We start from the raw sequence: 16,674 nt of genomic DNA, 5'->3' as shown, positions 1-16,674 counted from the left end.
TAGTCGACCTCATGCGTTACCTGAAGAATATCTCCACTCATTCACTCTGCAAACTACCTTGAAAGGCTTTCCTCTCGGTGGGTCATAATCCATAGGTCTGCATAGGTTCCACGGTAAAAGCCTTATTTCGACCTAACTCTTCACCTTGTTTATGCTTGTCCAAAAGCGCGTTTTTCTTATTTTCGTTTCTCCTCAATTCTGCTAGGTTAATATAAGCAGCTTCTTGGTATATTTAGTATTAGTGACAGAATGGACCCCTCATCCGCAGCGACGCCTTTCATCTGCTCATCAGAGTGAGAGTAAAATCACCACGGTTTTTATATTTATAGCACGGCAATATTACCATATTTATATAAATATATCATTAAGAAAATAATAAAACATCCATTTTAGTATAAAAATAGGATGTCTATTCGACCAAAAGTAAGACCTTCATAAGCAATCATAAGAAGCTTTGGTTTTAAAAGGGGAGACTTTCATTGGCATTAGTTATATCCGAAAATTTAAAATGAGACATCGTTGATCTACTCAGCTTCATTAGCTCTCATCAAGGCTAAATTATTTGTCGATGAAAGTAACAAAATTGAAATGGAGTCGCCTTAAATATTTATACATACTGGGGCTGACCAGAGAAGAACTGTAGCAAGTCGTTTTCAATTATTAACACAAAAATAATAAACCAGGTATCTGTGGAACAGATCTGTTTGAGTTTGAGCAGAACTTATAATCTGATCTGCCAAAAGAGACTTATAAAATGGAAGAGAAACCAACAGTCCCAACGAAAATCATGGCAGCAACACTTATTCTCTCATTTTTTATATGTAGCAGTAGGTAACTAGTCAATCACATGACCTTATAGTCGCTTTTAAGTTTTAACGGGAACATTGGTTGTTCTATTCGACAGAGTGTTGGCCAAGAAAACTGAGTTGATTGACGACTCACCGGCAAAGCATCGAATGGAGAAAATTGTATGGATGACGACCAAGGTATAATTTAAAAGAGTTACTGTCTTCAAAATTGTTAGGGATCCCAAAAACGCCAAAACGAAACAAGCGAGGCGGAAATCGAGCTCAGTCACGAAATGCTAGAAAACATGGGAGACAATGCCCAGCAGGGGAAGCAATAGACGGTAGCTCCTCGAAACTACTTCTCTTCAAATAAACTTTGACAGACGAGTCACCTTGTTTCAATTGGTTTATTAGTTTACAAGTGTTGCAGAATCAAGAAACCCAGAGTCGACTGTTCATGTTTTAATCAAGAATTCAGAAATAAAAATGACGAGAATGGAACTTGCAAATAAAATCGGAACTGGATTACTTATCTAGGCAGCAATTGACTGGAGCGAGTTGAGCATGACGGAAGAGTTTAGGTGGTCCACCTTGTGATTCTTTTACAGTTCACTAAAGAGCAATTCCTGAGAATATGAAGACGTATTTGTGGAGCGCTTTTACTTGCATTTAACCTTATTGAGATGGAAAAATGTCAAATTTGCACCTCTTTTTTTGCTTCCTAAGGCGAAGTGCGTAATTAGTTTACGAGCTAAGACTTGTTCTCCAGGAGTGTTAGCCTAACACTTTTTTTGATAAAATTCATCTAAATTCTGGGAGCCTTCCGAAGTAACTTATTTTGGTAGATTTTAATTTGAACTGATCCTTCTGAATGAAACTTGTTTCCAAATTGTTTTCATCTTCATCAATGAACTTTTTTTCTTTTTTCATCGCACAGCGATAGATATTTATCGGTTGGGCGAAGCAAAGTACTAAGTATTTTTTTAAATTTACGGAAAAATTTAAAACTTACTGAGCGCGATCGTAAAGTCGATATTTGCATCCTTGAAAGCATTATCGTTTTCAACAACTGCGGCGAAAATTGGCTTTGATAAAAAAGTTGAGAAGCCACCGACAACGCGAGCGATTCCATACAGTTTGCCGAAGTGCTCCACCGGGAACGCATATGTTAAAAAGGTAGCTTAGCAATGGGCTGAAGCAATACGCACAGATTACAAATGTAACATTCCTGGTAAGATGCGCGCGGTTAACAAGCCTGTCCTATGGTTCCAACGTAAAAACAGCGGTAGAGACAAAGTGATACGATCGTGACTGTTTGTAATGCTAATCGAGAATTGTTATAACATAGCTACACGTATTTCTACTCTTGTGTAGCGTTGATAGAGGGTACACTTCATTAGAAAATAGTTGAAGCAAGAATGATTCAAGAAGGGCGTCAAGAACGATTTCGCTCAACAAAGTCTATAAGCATGTAACACGAGTGCTTTAATGCTATCATTTTTTCACAAGTTTATCAAATCGTTCGAATATGACTCGAGCTTCAAGTCTAAGTTCACACAAATATCCAACTACGCAAGTTACTATGTAATAGGACTCACCAATGTTGTCGATGCAGGGCAGAATTGTGGATATAACGCCGAAAATAAGGCAGATAAAGAGACAGACAGAATTCGCTTTTAGAGAGCTGATTTCTTCAGGCAGATTTTCATTGCGCCTTCTGATGAAGCGCCGAAGATAGTCGAAGAAAGCGCCAATTAGAGGAGCGTATGTGACCGCTTCGAGCAGCTGAACCGTACCAAGAATATTGACGTACTTTGAAATGTACTCTGCGCGGGCATCACAGTCGGGAATGACGCGTCTGACTTTTAAAAGGTAAAAAATGGATGTTGAACTTTACCATGATCGCTTCAAACCTCTGCTTTATAAGAAAGAAGCAGTTTGTTGGAATATGTTTAAAGGAATCGCAACAACCGGGCGCATCTGCTGACATTTAATTGCACTTAGTTTTTTCTACCTTATCCTAGATCAGAAAGCCAGGCAAAATAAGACGACAGAAAATAATTGAGGCGCAGCAGTAAGATTCCGAAGAACAACAGAAATCCAATGTAGAGCATGGAGCTTACGAAAGGGTCATTTCAAGAAACATATTTGATAAATCGAAATCCGAAACGAGTTAATAAAAAACAGAACCCGTGCCTTGCAGAATTGGAGAAACTCTCAGACTTCTTGCTCAAGTCGACCTTCCTCTCGTCAACTTCTAACACATAAAATTACCATTTTGGAAAGTTTGTAAAATTCGTTTTTTTCACTGATTGAAAATATTCGTGGGAGAGAGACGCAGTGGGAAGCGCATTTCACAATTTAGGCATAAAATTTGAATAACGGTCGCCGCCTCTCTCTGCCCAAGACCGTTTCTGACCAGCAGTAAGTCAAGACGTTACCTTTCTTGGATTGCAGATCGCAAAGACCGAAATCGAAGCCAGGTGGCACGTCGAAGGGAATGTTGTACCTGAAAGATCAATCTTTTCACGGAAGAAAGTTTGTTATGCGCGTGATAAAAATGATTCGTGTAATTGAAAGATTTGTAAGAGTGCGCTACGATTAAACTATTAGCAAGATGCTCACCTGGGCATGAGGAGAAATGTCTTGACGAGGCAGAGGAGGCTCAACAGACCGTACGACATCATGATCCGCGACAGAGGAATTCCACTAAACGACAGATTTCGAAGAAGATTTCACGTGTTCTTCAAAACTACTAGCCTTATTTCGAAGTTCGAACGGCTGATTGTTTTACTTTTGACATGTTAAAAAAAGCTTATCAAAACACAAGAACGCCGTTATGTCGCAATATCTAAGATAGGCACCTTAACATTATTTAAGTGTTGTTACAAAGTTTTAGGACGAGAAAGATAAGCAATCTCTTTCCCCAAAGATAGGATCCCAAAAACCCTGCATGGGCCGATAGTACATGAGAATACCTTCCACTTTATCGTTATAAGGTTATGCTAAGCTATCCATAAGAAGCCTACTCGCTAAACTTTAGAAACCATCGTAAATGTCCATAAAATAAGCAGGACTGTGCCTGGAACGGGAATTACCTCTGGTAGAGCATTTTGACAATTAAAAAGACCGCAGAGGATGAGCCGAACAAGCCGTTGATCTCGGTGATGATTACTCCGCGCTTGCTGGGATAAAGATTCGCAACTAAAGTTCCATTCAAAGAATTATCTCTCTTGCAAACTTCCTGAAATGCGCTTCTCGCTTTTCAAGTTGCGCAACTTAGACTGAGTACTCTGCTAAGTACCCGCTCCAGCTCTGAGCAGTTGCTAAATGTGAGCATCAGGCAGCTTACTTTGGATGTTGGAGACAAGCAGGGCTATTCCTCCAGAAGACATCATCGGAAAGCCAAAGTAGTATAGATAACTACTACTTGGTGTGGAAATAGCCATCAGCATCGCACCAGTTGTAAGTAAAAGGCAGGATAGGAAGCGCGAGATCCAAGTTCCGTACTGAAAATTCAATCGAATAGGGCATACTTTTATTTAGGCCACATATAATTACTCGCCTAATTATCGTGAGTTTTCGTGAGCTTCGAACGTAATTACTAATTAGGTATGATTTCTTATGAAAAACTTCGAAAACGCCAAAACAAAGCTTTCTTTACACTGCCTTTAATAAATTTAATCAACGTTATTTTGGCGAAAGCGGGCATCTATTATGTTACAAATATATTTAAAGAAGGAGTCGACAATAACAAAATTAGCAAGAAAGATGACTAAAGAGCGTAAATTGCTGAACAATTAATCAAAGTTGAGTCTATGAGATGCCAATGCTAATTTTCCAAACAATCTTTTTGGGGCCACGTTTTTCTTATCGAGGCATTTCTGTTTGGAAAATAGTCAAATCAAGCGTTCACACAGCCGAATCCGCCGTGGAGAGGCAAAACTGAAACAGAAAAGAACTGTATTCGGGCTGCCACGTTGTTTGAACCTTTCTCGGTAACTGAAGCCGATTCGGCTTAGCTCTCATCCATCAATGTTATCGAATATTGTTAAAACTGGATTAGCGGGCACGCGCTTATTACGATTGCTTTTGAACTTAACATTTCAGAGTTCAAAAGTAGCTCCTTTCTGTATTTCTTAAATGACAGTAGTTGCAACAAAGCAACCCCTAGATTTGTTGATATTAAATGCTAAACAGGAAGCTGCAGATACCGAAATAGGTAACTTGGCAAAGCTTCTAAGCCGTAAAAGTAGACGTTGCGGAGTTAGGAGCCATTTCGGAATGGGATTTACTTCGATCTCAAAGAGGATTCGGCTGCGGCGGACATCACGTGAAAGCTCGCCTTGGCGCTTGTTTTGGTTTATATTAATGTTGTGAAGGCCTCTCACCAAGAGTGTTACAGAAACCGCCTTACTCGAGCAATGCGACCCGTTCAAAACAAAAGCAAACTCTCTTACCTTGTCAAGCAGATAGCCAGAAGCGAGGCAATATATGTTGCAAATGATGGCTGCGTATGTATACAGGTCGTTGATGGTTTTCGTTTGGTCTGAATACTTTTGAATCGCTGTTACCGACGAGTATTAATTTGCACCTGCGCAGATGGTGTCATTCTCGACTGAACAATGCTCGGAGGAGTTGATTAAAAGAGACGTCGTCTCTAGCTCCGAGCTCTCGGAGGCAGAAACATGGACGCTCTCAACAGGCTGGCTACAGGTATCGAAGTAGCCTTCGCTTTTCAGACAGAATGCAAGCGATGACCAGCCCAAAAGCGGCCCAGTAAACACTAGCGACTCGATGAAGGTGCTTGTTACACAGGCAGCTTTCTGAAAAAAATAAATAATTTTTCACCTGAATCGTCGCTAGAAATAAGGCGGATATGGTAGAAGCGGATACTTACTTTCAGCGAACTCATTGTCGTTATCGTATTCTCATTCGGCGGGAGTTCAATTCTAAATTAAACTTCGTCACTTTCCGCAATCAAAAATCCCGATTAAAATGTTCTGATATTGAGCCCTTGAGTGAATTCTTCTTTAGTTAAATTTTCTCTTTCGAATCTCAAATAAAAGGTCAAAAAATCTCACCAAATTCGGACATCGTTAAATCATCGTAAAATTTACGTCTCAGCATAAAGTACGACATGACATTATTTTGCTCCCTTTTCTTTCGGTGTCGGGGATTTATTACAATTCTAGTGCCGTTGTAGGAGTTACTTGATCAGCTCTTGAATTTGGATTCGCGTTCAAATCACGAAAATCACCAAAGCCGAAAAATATTTTTCTCGAACGCACTTGATAGACAATATTGCACGTAAAGTCATTTCTTTTATTACTTGGAAGCACGAAATTAAAATCTCGCGGAAAACGTTTCAAGTCATTTTAGCACCTGTTGCGATTCATCTCTGCTTAAAATTAGAGCGCAAATATTTATTCAGAAACCTTCTTTGCCTTATTTTGCCAGTCTATACCCATCTGTCTAAGAGAGTGGGCCATAAACGCGAAGGAAAACCCGAGACTTGTCTTGCAATTCCTTCGATTTAAAAATATAAGAATTCCTGTGTTTGGGCTAAAAATAGAGGTTCGGAGTAGTAAGGATCAGTAGAGGAATCAGAAAAAAATAATTACTCGACTTTGCGCGCTTTATGGAGCCGGAAAGGAGTTGCGGACAAGTGTCTATCACAAATATTTTGGAAAAAAGCTTGTGATACACGATCGGGCGACTCCCGACGAAATCATTTTACTAAATCGACTTAAATTCTCAAACAATCATTAAAATCCCAAAAACGCTCTTTTTTTACGCCAAGCCATTTCTTCTTTAATCTCTCTCTCGCTTCTTAGTACAGTATCTAAATAACTATACTTTCGTATAAACTGTAGGGTCAACTCATGGGGCGAACTGCGCCGAAAATTCTAGTATTTCAGAACGCGAGAACTTTCCATATTTAGAAAGTCTGACAATAATGTCGAAATGTTTGCATTAGATTTCGCGCTTATTTACGGACTTCATCCGAAATTCGGTCACGATGATCTGCCTCGCGTTGACCACGTCAACCAGAAGAATAACTACTTTATTTATTTTCAGTTCTCTTCACTTCCGTTTTTTTCTCTCCCAGATATACTTGAGTAAACATACCATGATTTGACAATTTTATAATTCTAGCTATCTCTCTTTTCCCTCACCGGCAGACTAAATTAAATAAATTGGCTTTGGCAAAAGAGTTGATTATATCATCCGGTCAGTGCGTGATTATGGTCCGATAATTATATTTACCAGTTTCAGCAAGACGAGGCCAAACCAACAAGACGAGGTCTAACCAGCTCTAGTCTGACAAGCTACTTCGAACAAATCGTAAAAAAAACGGTTTCTTGATATTCCTACTGAAATCGATCGTTTCGAAATAAAAAAAAATTCTCTCTGGTGGTGTACTGATGGTCGTCTGATAGAGAGCGGCTTCCCGCTGGCAGCTCGCCAAGGAAAAGACGTTATAATTTCCGAAATATTATTCGAATTAGATAGATTTTGAATCAATTAAATTTTCGGTTCCTACATTATGCTAGTTGCGTCCACTAAACAGCGTAATGACGAAACAAGCAGAATACTTTTCATGCTCACTCAATTTACAAAACCTTGTCGCCCCTTCACTGCCCAAATCCTATCAAGAATATGACTCTTCTGCTTGTTACAGTCAAAAGAGCGCAAATAGAGTGTGATCATCGTATAAGTGCGATTGAGCCAAGCTCTTGACTTCAAAAGTCCTTGAAGGATTCTGACGAGTTATCTTAATTATTGCCAAAATTGTAAAAAAAAAACAATTTTTGCAAGCTTAAGTTCTCCAAACGCGCTCACCAGAGCAGTCCTCTCCCTAAAATAATACCGATATAATCCTGGTAAAGCTACTTCGCGGCTTTGCTTTAAAAAAAGCCGCTCTTCATTCAATTTCTTAATAAAAGAGACCAAGTTCTTCAAAAATTCAGGTTTTGAAGAAAAATTAAACTGTGACTTGGATCAAAGATGCAAAGGGGATTTTTGGATTGTTTTTTCGTGGAACTGGATGCAGAAGTGTGTACTAGAGAATTCGTGTGATTATTTTGCCTTGCTAAATAATGATCTTAATGACTGAAGTGAGGCAATTAAGTTTATTTGCGGTTCGCATCCCCTACGAGATTAATTGAATTACCTTCTAGTTTTGGCTCACAACGGTGCAGCGGAAGAATAAAAAACTGATCCCTCGAAGAAAAGATAGGAAACGAAGGCAGTTTGCATTCCTAACAAGCTGGCGATGTGCGGCAAACATGACAACAATAAGGTGCAGCTACTTTTTACGGAAATATCGCGTTGATTTGTGCAAATTCATGAAGCGCACGTGATAACAATATACAAGTAGCAGGACAATTTGGAGGAAGGAATGAGGGAGAAGTTGAACTTGTGGCTGTTTGGGTTAGATAGCGAGGGGCCCTTTTATTTTGTGCTTTTAGAGCGGCGAGCAAGGAAATGTGCACCTGCTTTGATGGGCTGAAACAACACTGGGTTCCGCTGCGCTCTGCGCGGAAAATGACTTTCTCGACGCTCGAATGCATCGCCTACTCCACTTTGAACGTCTTGAGCCATAGAATGGCAAATTTCGTAGTCAGATTGGATTTAGCGAATCGCCAAAATTATGCAAATTTGTGGTCGCAAAGATTCAACGGTCGACCATCGCTACAAATTATGACGAGACTGATTTTACACGAAACCAGATTCCCAAAAAAAAACGATAGAACACCAACAGACGCAGATAACCTTCTCCAAAGGTTTTTATCCAAGTCAGTAGAAAATAAAGATCTTTAGCAGCATTAAATAAGGGGCAGAGATTCTTATAGTTTATGTGAGAATATAGAGCTTCTCATATCCAAATAATCGATGTTTTTGGTATTTGATTTTAAAATTAACTTATCAAAGTTGATTCTTGAAAACCAATAAAACACTAAGAAACATTACCTGACCCTCTTCTTCGTGAAAGGCTGCTGATATGGACCCATTTCTGCTTCTTTCTCTGTGACCCGAAGCTATTCTCTTTTCTTTTTATAATAAATTCCAACAAGAGAATGTCTCAGTTTGTTTTCTTTGATTTTGCGGCTTGTCTTCTTGCAGCTCCTCTTTTTCATCGATTACTTGACAGTTCCAGTAAACCTAATTTTATTTCTTTTTTTTCTGACACTTATCCCTGAAAAACGCTATTCGAATTTCGAACAACTCAAAAAAAAAAAATAATAAAACTTAGTACACTACTCTTATTTTTATTATTTCAAAATAGTAGTAAAGAGTATTCAAGAAAAATAAAATCCTTCTCTTAACGGATACTACATCAGCTAACACAAAGAGAAAAAAAAAAGAACAAATGCAAAAAAACATGCACACTTCATTTCAGTAGGCTGCTGACTAGGCGCATGAGAATATTTTGATAACGCAGACAGTCGTCGCTATAGATCATATATTCGAGTTTCTATCTTTTGAATTTTAGTTGACATTCATTTAAATAGACATGTGATGATTATTTTGTTCAATAAAATTCGATTATGCGTTAAAATGATTAGGCAGTCTCTTCTGATATCCTATTTGTTGATTTACTGTCATTATTTTCTTCAATAAATTTAGGCTTTTTGTATTTGAATATGAATTGCCGATTTTGATTTCTGTGAATGTTTAAGGGATCCCCCCTGTTTTTTCAACTCTTTATCAGGGGGCCCCTTTATAGCATATTTAGATTTCCCATGTTCTGAGGATCATTTTGATGTATCATACTTCCCCTTTACGAACATCTTTACCCGGAATTCTGGCCCTCGAAAGTCGTAAAAATGCATATAAATTGTACTTATCGTGAAAATTGAAATTTTTTTCCACTTTTCAATGTCAACAAAAACAGACGAATAAGGGGTCTATCGATAGCTAAGAATGCAAGGAGAAAGAATATGATGACCGCACTAGAATTTTTGGCCATATATTGGCGCTAGAGAGCTAATTAAAGCCAGAAAAGGGCTAAAGTAGCATCAAAAAGTTCTTCTTAAGAGTTTTTTTTTCTTACTTGGCCAAAAAAGTTCTCTGTACTAGAGATTGTAGATAAGGCTCTATTCTTTCAGAATCGTGTTTCAGATTGCGTCTATCTAAGCCCAATTTGGCTAAATTTCGATTCAAAAATGGCCTAAAATGGGGTTTTTTCGAAAATGTCGAGCTTTGGCCCCTCCTAGTGGTAGGTTTGCCTTGAGCAAAAAACTTCTCTGTACTAGAGAATAGCGGATAGCACCTGGGCTATCCGTAGAGATATTATACGCCCCAATTCATCAGCTCAAATCGGCTGAATTTCCAGTTGAAAATGGCCAAAACGGGGGATCCCTTAAATGGAGCTTCGCAAGTTGCGTGTTGAGTTTGGCCCGCGTCGATTGCGATTTAGAATGTTGCAAAAGTGCACCTGCTGTATGAGACAATTTCAAAAGACAAAAGAAAAAGAAAAAGTGTCAAATGTACTTGGAGTTTATTAAAAAAGGATTTTCGGTTCAAGTGAAGTCAACAACGTCTCTTGTGCCTTGATTTTCAATTTGAAAGTGTCGAGTTTGAATGTTTGGCAAAAGAAGAAGATTGTTAATTATTGCTGGGGCGGGACATCAATTAGGAACATCAATAAATTCTCCGACTGATCGCAGCGTTGACATTTCGGGGGTACTGGCGTCTGACTAGCTTCGTGCGGGTGCGGAACTCCGGCTCGCGCGAAACCAGCCAGACGCAAGGAAAAGCATTTAACATTATTATTTTACAGTGTCGGGCAGTGTCACGTGCCTAAGTGGACGCTCTCTGGCGAAATGTCAAAAACTGCTGATAAGTGGAGCTGGCTGAACCTTAAAAGTTCTAATCATATGGTCTCTAGCGTTACGATCACGTTTAACTGGAAAACGTGCCCCTTACCCAAAAGTACCAGTACGCGCTCCCCGACGCGGCTGGATTCCCAAAACTCCAAAGAATTCTGTAACATGGGCTTTCAGCTAAAATCGAGGCCGTCTGGCATACAGCATCTGGGATTAGGGGCAAGTGCAAAACTGAACTCATTTGGTGGCTCTATGAGATGTCGTATCTAGTCGTGATTTTCGGGTGGGTGCTTGTATAAAAAGACAAAAGGTGAACAGAAAACAAATGGGAAATTTTTGAAACAAGAATTTTACAAAAGGAAGAATTCACTCGAGAGGGTCGTGTGTTTGTTGTTGTTGTTGTGTTTCGGGAATCGACTATCATTACTGTAACGTAAGGGTAGAAGACGCGGCGGTGGATGACACTGGGTCTACTCGTTCTGACTCTTGGTCATCATTGTGTTGAGGATGCACTGCTTGACACCCTTGGGCGTCTTGGGGTCGTTAAACAAGGACCAGCACTCTTCGCGGATCTTCTGTTTTACCGTCTCAGGTACGGTCTTATTCGCCAAGATCTCTTCCACGAACGGGTCTAAATTGCAGTTGAAAAAGTATTTCTGAGGATGAAAGTGGTGAGCGTATTTATTTCGTTAGACAAGCGCTCACTTAAAATTTTGGCTTGGGCGATTTGATTCTAGCTGAAAATTATTTTAGTTTAAGATGTGGTAAAACCGCTCCAAAGCTGAGTTCATCTCATTAGAACTGACCAGATTTCACACGTCTGTGGGCGATTACCATTTCACTCGAAAGTCCGGAATAACCTTGTTAAAGTTTTTGCATGTTTCGAAACAAATACATTAAGCGAACTCGAGCGCAAAACTGAATACCTATTTTAGGGTCATTTTCTAACCTGGTTAATTCTACACCACTCACTTTGCCTCCCCGGGTCAAATAGGACCACTTACCTAGCTCAGCAGTCGCATTGAAAGGCTGGAAGGCCTTCTGGTTGGAGGAAGAGTTGAGCCCGACAGAGTGAGCCCTCGTTTTTGAAGTCGGTTTGGACAGTTTTTCAGTCTCGACAACGTCTGCGGAGGTCATAGTTTTGCGGCGGATTATCTTTGTCGACGCCATGGAGATTTGACTTTTGAAGTCGTTTATCTGAATTGCCATTAAAAATGGGCTACTGTGATCAATTCGCTCACCTCCTTCGACTTCTGACCCAATGGACTCGTTCCAGAGTCAGTCTTGGCCATTTCGAGCAGCTCGCGGATGAATGAGTCCTGACTCTGTCGCCGAGCCTGCATGGGCGGGCTCAACAGCTTCATCGTCTGACTACGCGAGACCTGACTCTTGCTGGCGGCCTTCTTCTCCACGATGGGTGACTTCTTCTCGCCTGTCTGGATTTCGTCTCCCGGCTGGAACAGACTTGCCGCCAGGTCCAAGATCTTTGTGCTCTGAGTACGTCGAAGAGCTTGTGGCTTTTCTAATTGCGGAGTCTCTTTGTCTGAACTTTGCGAGCTCTGCTCTAGATCCAGATTCGGCGCAAACTTCTCCAAGACGCGATTCTTACGCATAATTGGTGTTGCAAGAATAGGTGCAACGGACTTTTTGGAATTTTTAATAAGTACTTATTTAGATTTAGCTAGTCAGTTAATTTGGTGTAATGATTACGTCAGTGATTATGTTTCTAACGCGGACGCTGTTGATGTGGAAGCTGCTCCTGTCAAAACGGGGAACGCTTCTTTAGAATACGAATCCCGTCAAGATTCCGTAAAACTGATCGCATATTTATTTGAAAAGTCAATCGATTCCTCCGCACCCGCTGAAATTGATTTCGCTTTGAAATTAAATCTATTAAAGATGTGGGCGCATAAAAATCCTATTTAGCGGGGGTTGATTTTACGAAATTAAACTCTAAAGACTCAGAGATACTGCTTTTTAGGAAATTAAATTCCGTGCCTTTGATCTGCCGAGAAACTCTAGTCGATCTTCATTGGACTGACTTTCCTCGAATGTGAACTTTGCGGCGATGTTTTTGACGGCACCGTTTTTAGGCGAGCCGGTGATCTTCTCGCTCAGTTTCGGGGAAACTGGTTCTTTTGAGTTGACTGACTCCGCATCTGTTGGGATAGTGTCGCCGAGTTCTAGCTGGAGGATTCGCGCCCTCAACGCTGGACTTGGTGCACTTGGAGTCCAGTTCGTCTCGCTTGGCGTCTGTTCACTCGTTTTCTGCTCGACTTGTCCGTTCTTTCTGGAAGCGTGTCGAGCGAACAAATGATGATGTCGTGCGCTCAATGGTGGGCAGCGCGGACCGCGACCTGCGCGGACGCACACTACGGGCCATTCCTCGCCGCCCGCGCTGCGAGGGCTCAGAGTCGGATGACGAGTCCGTCGAGTAGAAGGAATCTGAGGACGACGAGTCGGACTCGGTGTAGACTGACGAGTCGCGTTCTTCGTCCGTGTTAAGGTCCGTCTCGTCTCTGTCCAAGTCCGTGTCTGACGATCGTAACGTAAAAACGTGCATGTTTCGCGTGCGAACACGCCCGTGCTCCCTTATCATTCCCAGTTAATTGCTGCACAGAGGTGCACGCTTGCATACCTGTTACGTAGGAAGTTGTTGCCATTGCTTGTTTCGGAGTCGTCTGACCTAAAGCGTGCGTGTGCCCGTCGCGCCAGTTTGTTTTCCTTCTCCAAATCGACAGAGAGACGGGCCGCAGCACAATTACCTGCTCGTCTCGATGAACCTGTTTGAAAATATTAGTGATTTGATAAGAAAAATGAGGCTTGAACGGGCGACTAATATTTAGACAGATCAGTTAGCGCTGTCGAGGAACTCAATGAGAGTTAGAACGTGCAAACGTGATTCAATCAAACATTTTAAATGATGCAAAAAATGAATATTTTTACCTTCAGAGACGTAGCCTGTCGATGCCGAGTCTGAGCCTGGCGTCTGATCATTTCGGCCCGCGTTTTCTAGGCATTGGCTTGCCTGGGCAATGCCGACGATGCCGCTTTCGGACTGAGCGACGAGCTGCTCTTCATTTAGTTGCTGTTGAGATTGGAATTGTTTCCGTTTGCCAAGCTTTGAAAATGAGCGGAAAAGCTTCCCCAGGATACTCTTCTTTCTTTTGCCATTAACAGACTTGGAAGAGGACGAAGCTAGCTCGTCACACTCGGGTCGAACATCACAAACTGTTCGACTGCGTCTTAGAATCGCAGACATAACCTAGCCCGAACGTTACAAAAGAGAGACGCGACTTGAGTACCTTCTAAGAACCCAGATTGAAAGTTTTTATATTCTGTACTTCTCTTCTGGCTGGTTCAGGGTCTTCATAGTGCCGGTGGGCTCAGGACATCCCGAACTAATGTACGACTTTTTAAAATTTACCTTCGCGATGTCCTTCACGCCGGTTGCAGTTTCAGACTGTAAGAGTTAAAAACCTCTGAATGTTAGTTTAGTCAACAAAATCTTCCGCGAGAGAAGAAAAAATTATCCAAGTGTTCAATTATGGGCCATAATTTATGGCTTCGCCACTTGGCGGCGCTTCACTGATGAGTGCGCGGCAAGCGGACTGCCTTTTTTAATAATCAAAAGAAATCGCTTACTGTAGTTGAGTCTCTTTCGAGGTTTTCGTTGATATTTTCGTGGCACTCGCCAACAATCGAATTTCGTCAGATTGATAATGCTCGATGTTAATTTACGAAACCTTCCTTAGTTCAAAACGCTCTTGTTTAAGATATAGACTCCAGCAAAACTAAACTCTTATTCTAGCTCCTTAAATTATAATTATTTAATTCGTTTTCGTTATTTTCTAATAAAGAAGTATTTAAAACTTCGATTTAAAACTCGTCTTTAACGTTTTTAAACGTGCCGCGGAAATAAATAAAAAAAAACGAACTTTTATAGAAACGCTCAAAAGCTTATACAAAACGATATATATCTATTCAGCAGTATTTACAAGCGACTGGATACAAGAATGTATGTTTGCTTTGTCCAGTAGATTTAAGTTAATAGAGTTAGCGTTAGAAAAATAAAGAGTCTATGACGAGCCGAGTCGATTTGTCAATCTAGAATGGGATTTGGTTAGTCGAGAGCATTTCACAAGAAGGGGCAATTAACAGAAAAGGAGTGTAAGTCAGCGTTTCTGGCAGTAAATTGCCATAAGCTGGGCATTAAGTCGACCGCTTCTCAGCGGTGGAACACGCTTAAAATGAAAAAAACTTTACAAAAGCGTTTCACGCTCGCAGAGTACTTTGCGGAAAGCGAAAAGGGAAAGTCAAAGAGGATCAAAAAAGGCCGCCAGAGCGGATTAGAAATGGAAGTGGCGCCCGAATCCGACACACTAGCAGAAGTAGAAAAATCCCTTCTGTACGTTTAGTAATTGTCTTTCGAAATTCAATAAGAAAAGATTTAGAAATGATGAATAAGCACTCAATCTTCAAAATTAAAATTGCTAGAGAAAGTGAGTTTAATAACAATAAGTTAGAAAGTAGATCTTACAAACGAGACAGATAAGATTCATCAAAATTTAAGAACAAAATCTATGGGGTGAATTTTTGAGACTATCGGAAACTTTATCACACGTCATGAGTTAAACGAAACGCTTGTTTTTGGCTTGAACGAGGCTGGCAAATACGCGAGACCCGCACTACTCGCCGAGTTCTGGGCTTGACAGAGTTGTCTTTGCCTTTTAAGGGTATAACAGTCACTTTGGACATCAATCTCTGCCCCTATTTCCCACGCGATGACAAGGCTGACAGGCTCAACAAAACTTTCTTCTTCTTTACTTGCCCCCTTTTTAGCTTGTTTCCATTTCGACCCTTTTGAAAAAGTGCTTCTGGCTTACTGGAACATGCGTCCAAAAAAGTTCACTGTAGCTTGCCACATCTGTGCGAATATGGAATTCGCGCAACGCTCGTCACATTTCATTTGATTCTCAAAGAATTTTCGAAAATTTAAATTTCCCAAAAGTAGAATAACTTTCACAAAACGAGGACTCATAATTCAAGAGGGAAGATTAGGAAATGCCTATCATTGGATTACGGGTACATTTGATTGCGCATGAAAGCTCCATTGGCTCTAATTTCCACTCGAGTGTGATTCGAGGATTATTGACAAGACTTTCACCGCCTTTCGTGAAATATGTAAATCAGAAACGAGGAGAAGCGTCACCGAGCCGAGCCTAAATTTGAGTAAGTGGTACTCTGGAGCAAGTAATTTCTTCCTAATTCGCTACCCTAATTGGCTTCTTCTCTTGCTCCCTATTTCGCCTCTCGCTGTATCACACAAGTCGATCATCTGAAGCAAATAACGTGTATGCTAGTATCTTTGACTGTTTTCATCAGTTCTTAGCGGATCGCTCGATACTATTCGATCATTTTAGAATATTTTAAGTATTCTTATTTTTGAAGTTCTTTTGATAATATCTTAGCAAGAGAAGAGGAATCTGAGGGGAGATTTCGCCTTGTGGATAGCATTATTTGGAAGTGAAGGGGATCGGCGAAAATGGTACGGTGATGATCACCTCGTGAGGTAGCCGCTGTGCATAAATTGCCTCTTGGTGTGACGGCCAAACACGAATATTATAGGATTCCGCAGGCCAAAGACACTGCTACTCACTGACGGAACATCACTCTCGCTAAGCTCCATTTTCAGACTAAACTAACGTGCCTCACTGAACACGTATTTTTAAAAACTAATCGCGACAAGGATCGACAATTTTTAAACCATAGACTGTACCATTTGCCTTTCTTAGTTTTTAAAAAATAGATCAATTCAAAGACTGTTTAGAAATGAGATTTTGTCTTCGTTTATCTAACTTATTAGTAGAATATTTGATGAGTGTTTGCAATGGTGGAGTTTCTGGGGTGGGCAGGGTGGTCGAGGCCAATCAATATATTTTATATTTTCAGTAAAAACTTGGCGACAAGAAGTCAGCGCTCCCCACACAACAAACGCTTTTCTCACTACCCTTTATTTGACCTCAAACTGGTACTGCTAGGTCAGGCCC

General features: G+C 40.6%; 2 protein-coding genes across 2 annotated transcripts; both read right to left on the bottom strand.

Annotated features, from left to right (window-relative positions):
• Positions 1-1,176: 1,176 nt before the first annotated feature.
• On the bottom strand, positions 1,177-9,158 carry LOC145706845 (equilibrative nucleobase transporter 1-like). Its single transcript, XM_081784294.1, has 15 exons — positions 8,766-9,158; positions 5,689-5,740; positions 5,383-5,614; positions 5,249-5,337; positions 4,141-4,297; positions 3,887-3,992; positions 3,414-3,497; positions 3,230-3,297; positions 2,985-3,045; positions 2,811-2,906; positions 2,387-2,652; positions 2,051-2,111; positions 1,801-1,970; positions 1,656-1,759; positions 1,177-1,390 (listed from the first exon to the last, which is right to left on the bottom strand). The coding sequence occupies exons 1-15, from the start codon at positions 8,804-8,806 to the stop codon at positions 1,322-1,324; spliced, it is 1,656 nt and encodes a 551-aa protein (XP_081640420.1). The 5' UTR covers positions 8,807-9,158; the 3' UTR covers positions 1,177-1,321.
• Positions 9,159-10,279: 1,121 nt separating this feature from the next.
• LOC145708419 (uncharacterized) lies at positions 10,280-14,757 on the bottom strand. The gene is made up of 8 exons (XM_081786089.1): positions 14,270-14,757; positions 13,930-14,106; positions 13,571-13,889; positions 13,263-13,407; positions 12,623-13,215; positions 11,866-12,267; positions 11,629-11,821; positions 10,280-11,255 (listed from the first exon to the last, which is right to left on the bottom strand). Exons 3-8 carry the CDS (start codon positions 13,619-13,621, stop codon positions 11,095-11,097), a joined length of 1,545 nt encoding a protein of 514 aa, XP_081642215.1. The 5' UTR covers positions 13,622-13,889; positions 13,930-14,106; positions 14,270-14,757; the 3' UTR covers positions 10,280-11,094.
• Positions 14,758-16,674: the final 1,917 nt, after the last annotated feature.

The sequence above is a fragment of the Oikopleura dioica genome, chromosome XSR (assembly GCF_907165135.1).
Source record: "Oikopleura dioica chromosome XSR, OKI2018_I68_1.0, whole genome shotgun sequence".
Lineage (NCBI taxonomy): Eukaryota > Metazoa > Chordata > Appendicularia > Copelata > Oikopleuridae > Oikopleura > Oikopleura dioica.
Note: the sequence above shows the minus strand (reverse complement) of the source record. Positions and strands in the feature narration are given on the sequence as shown.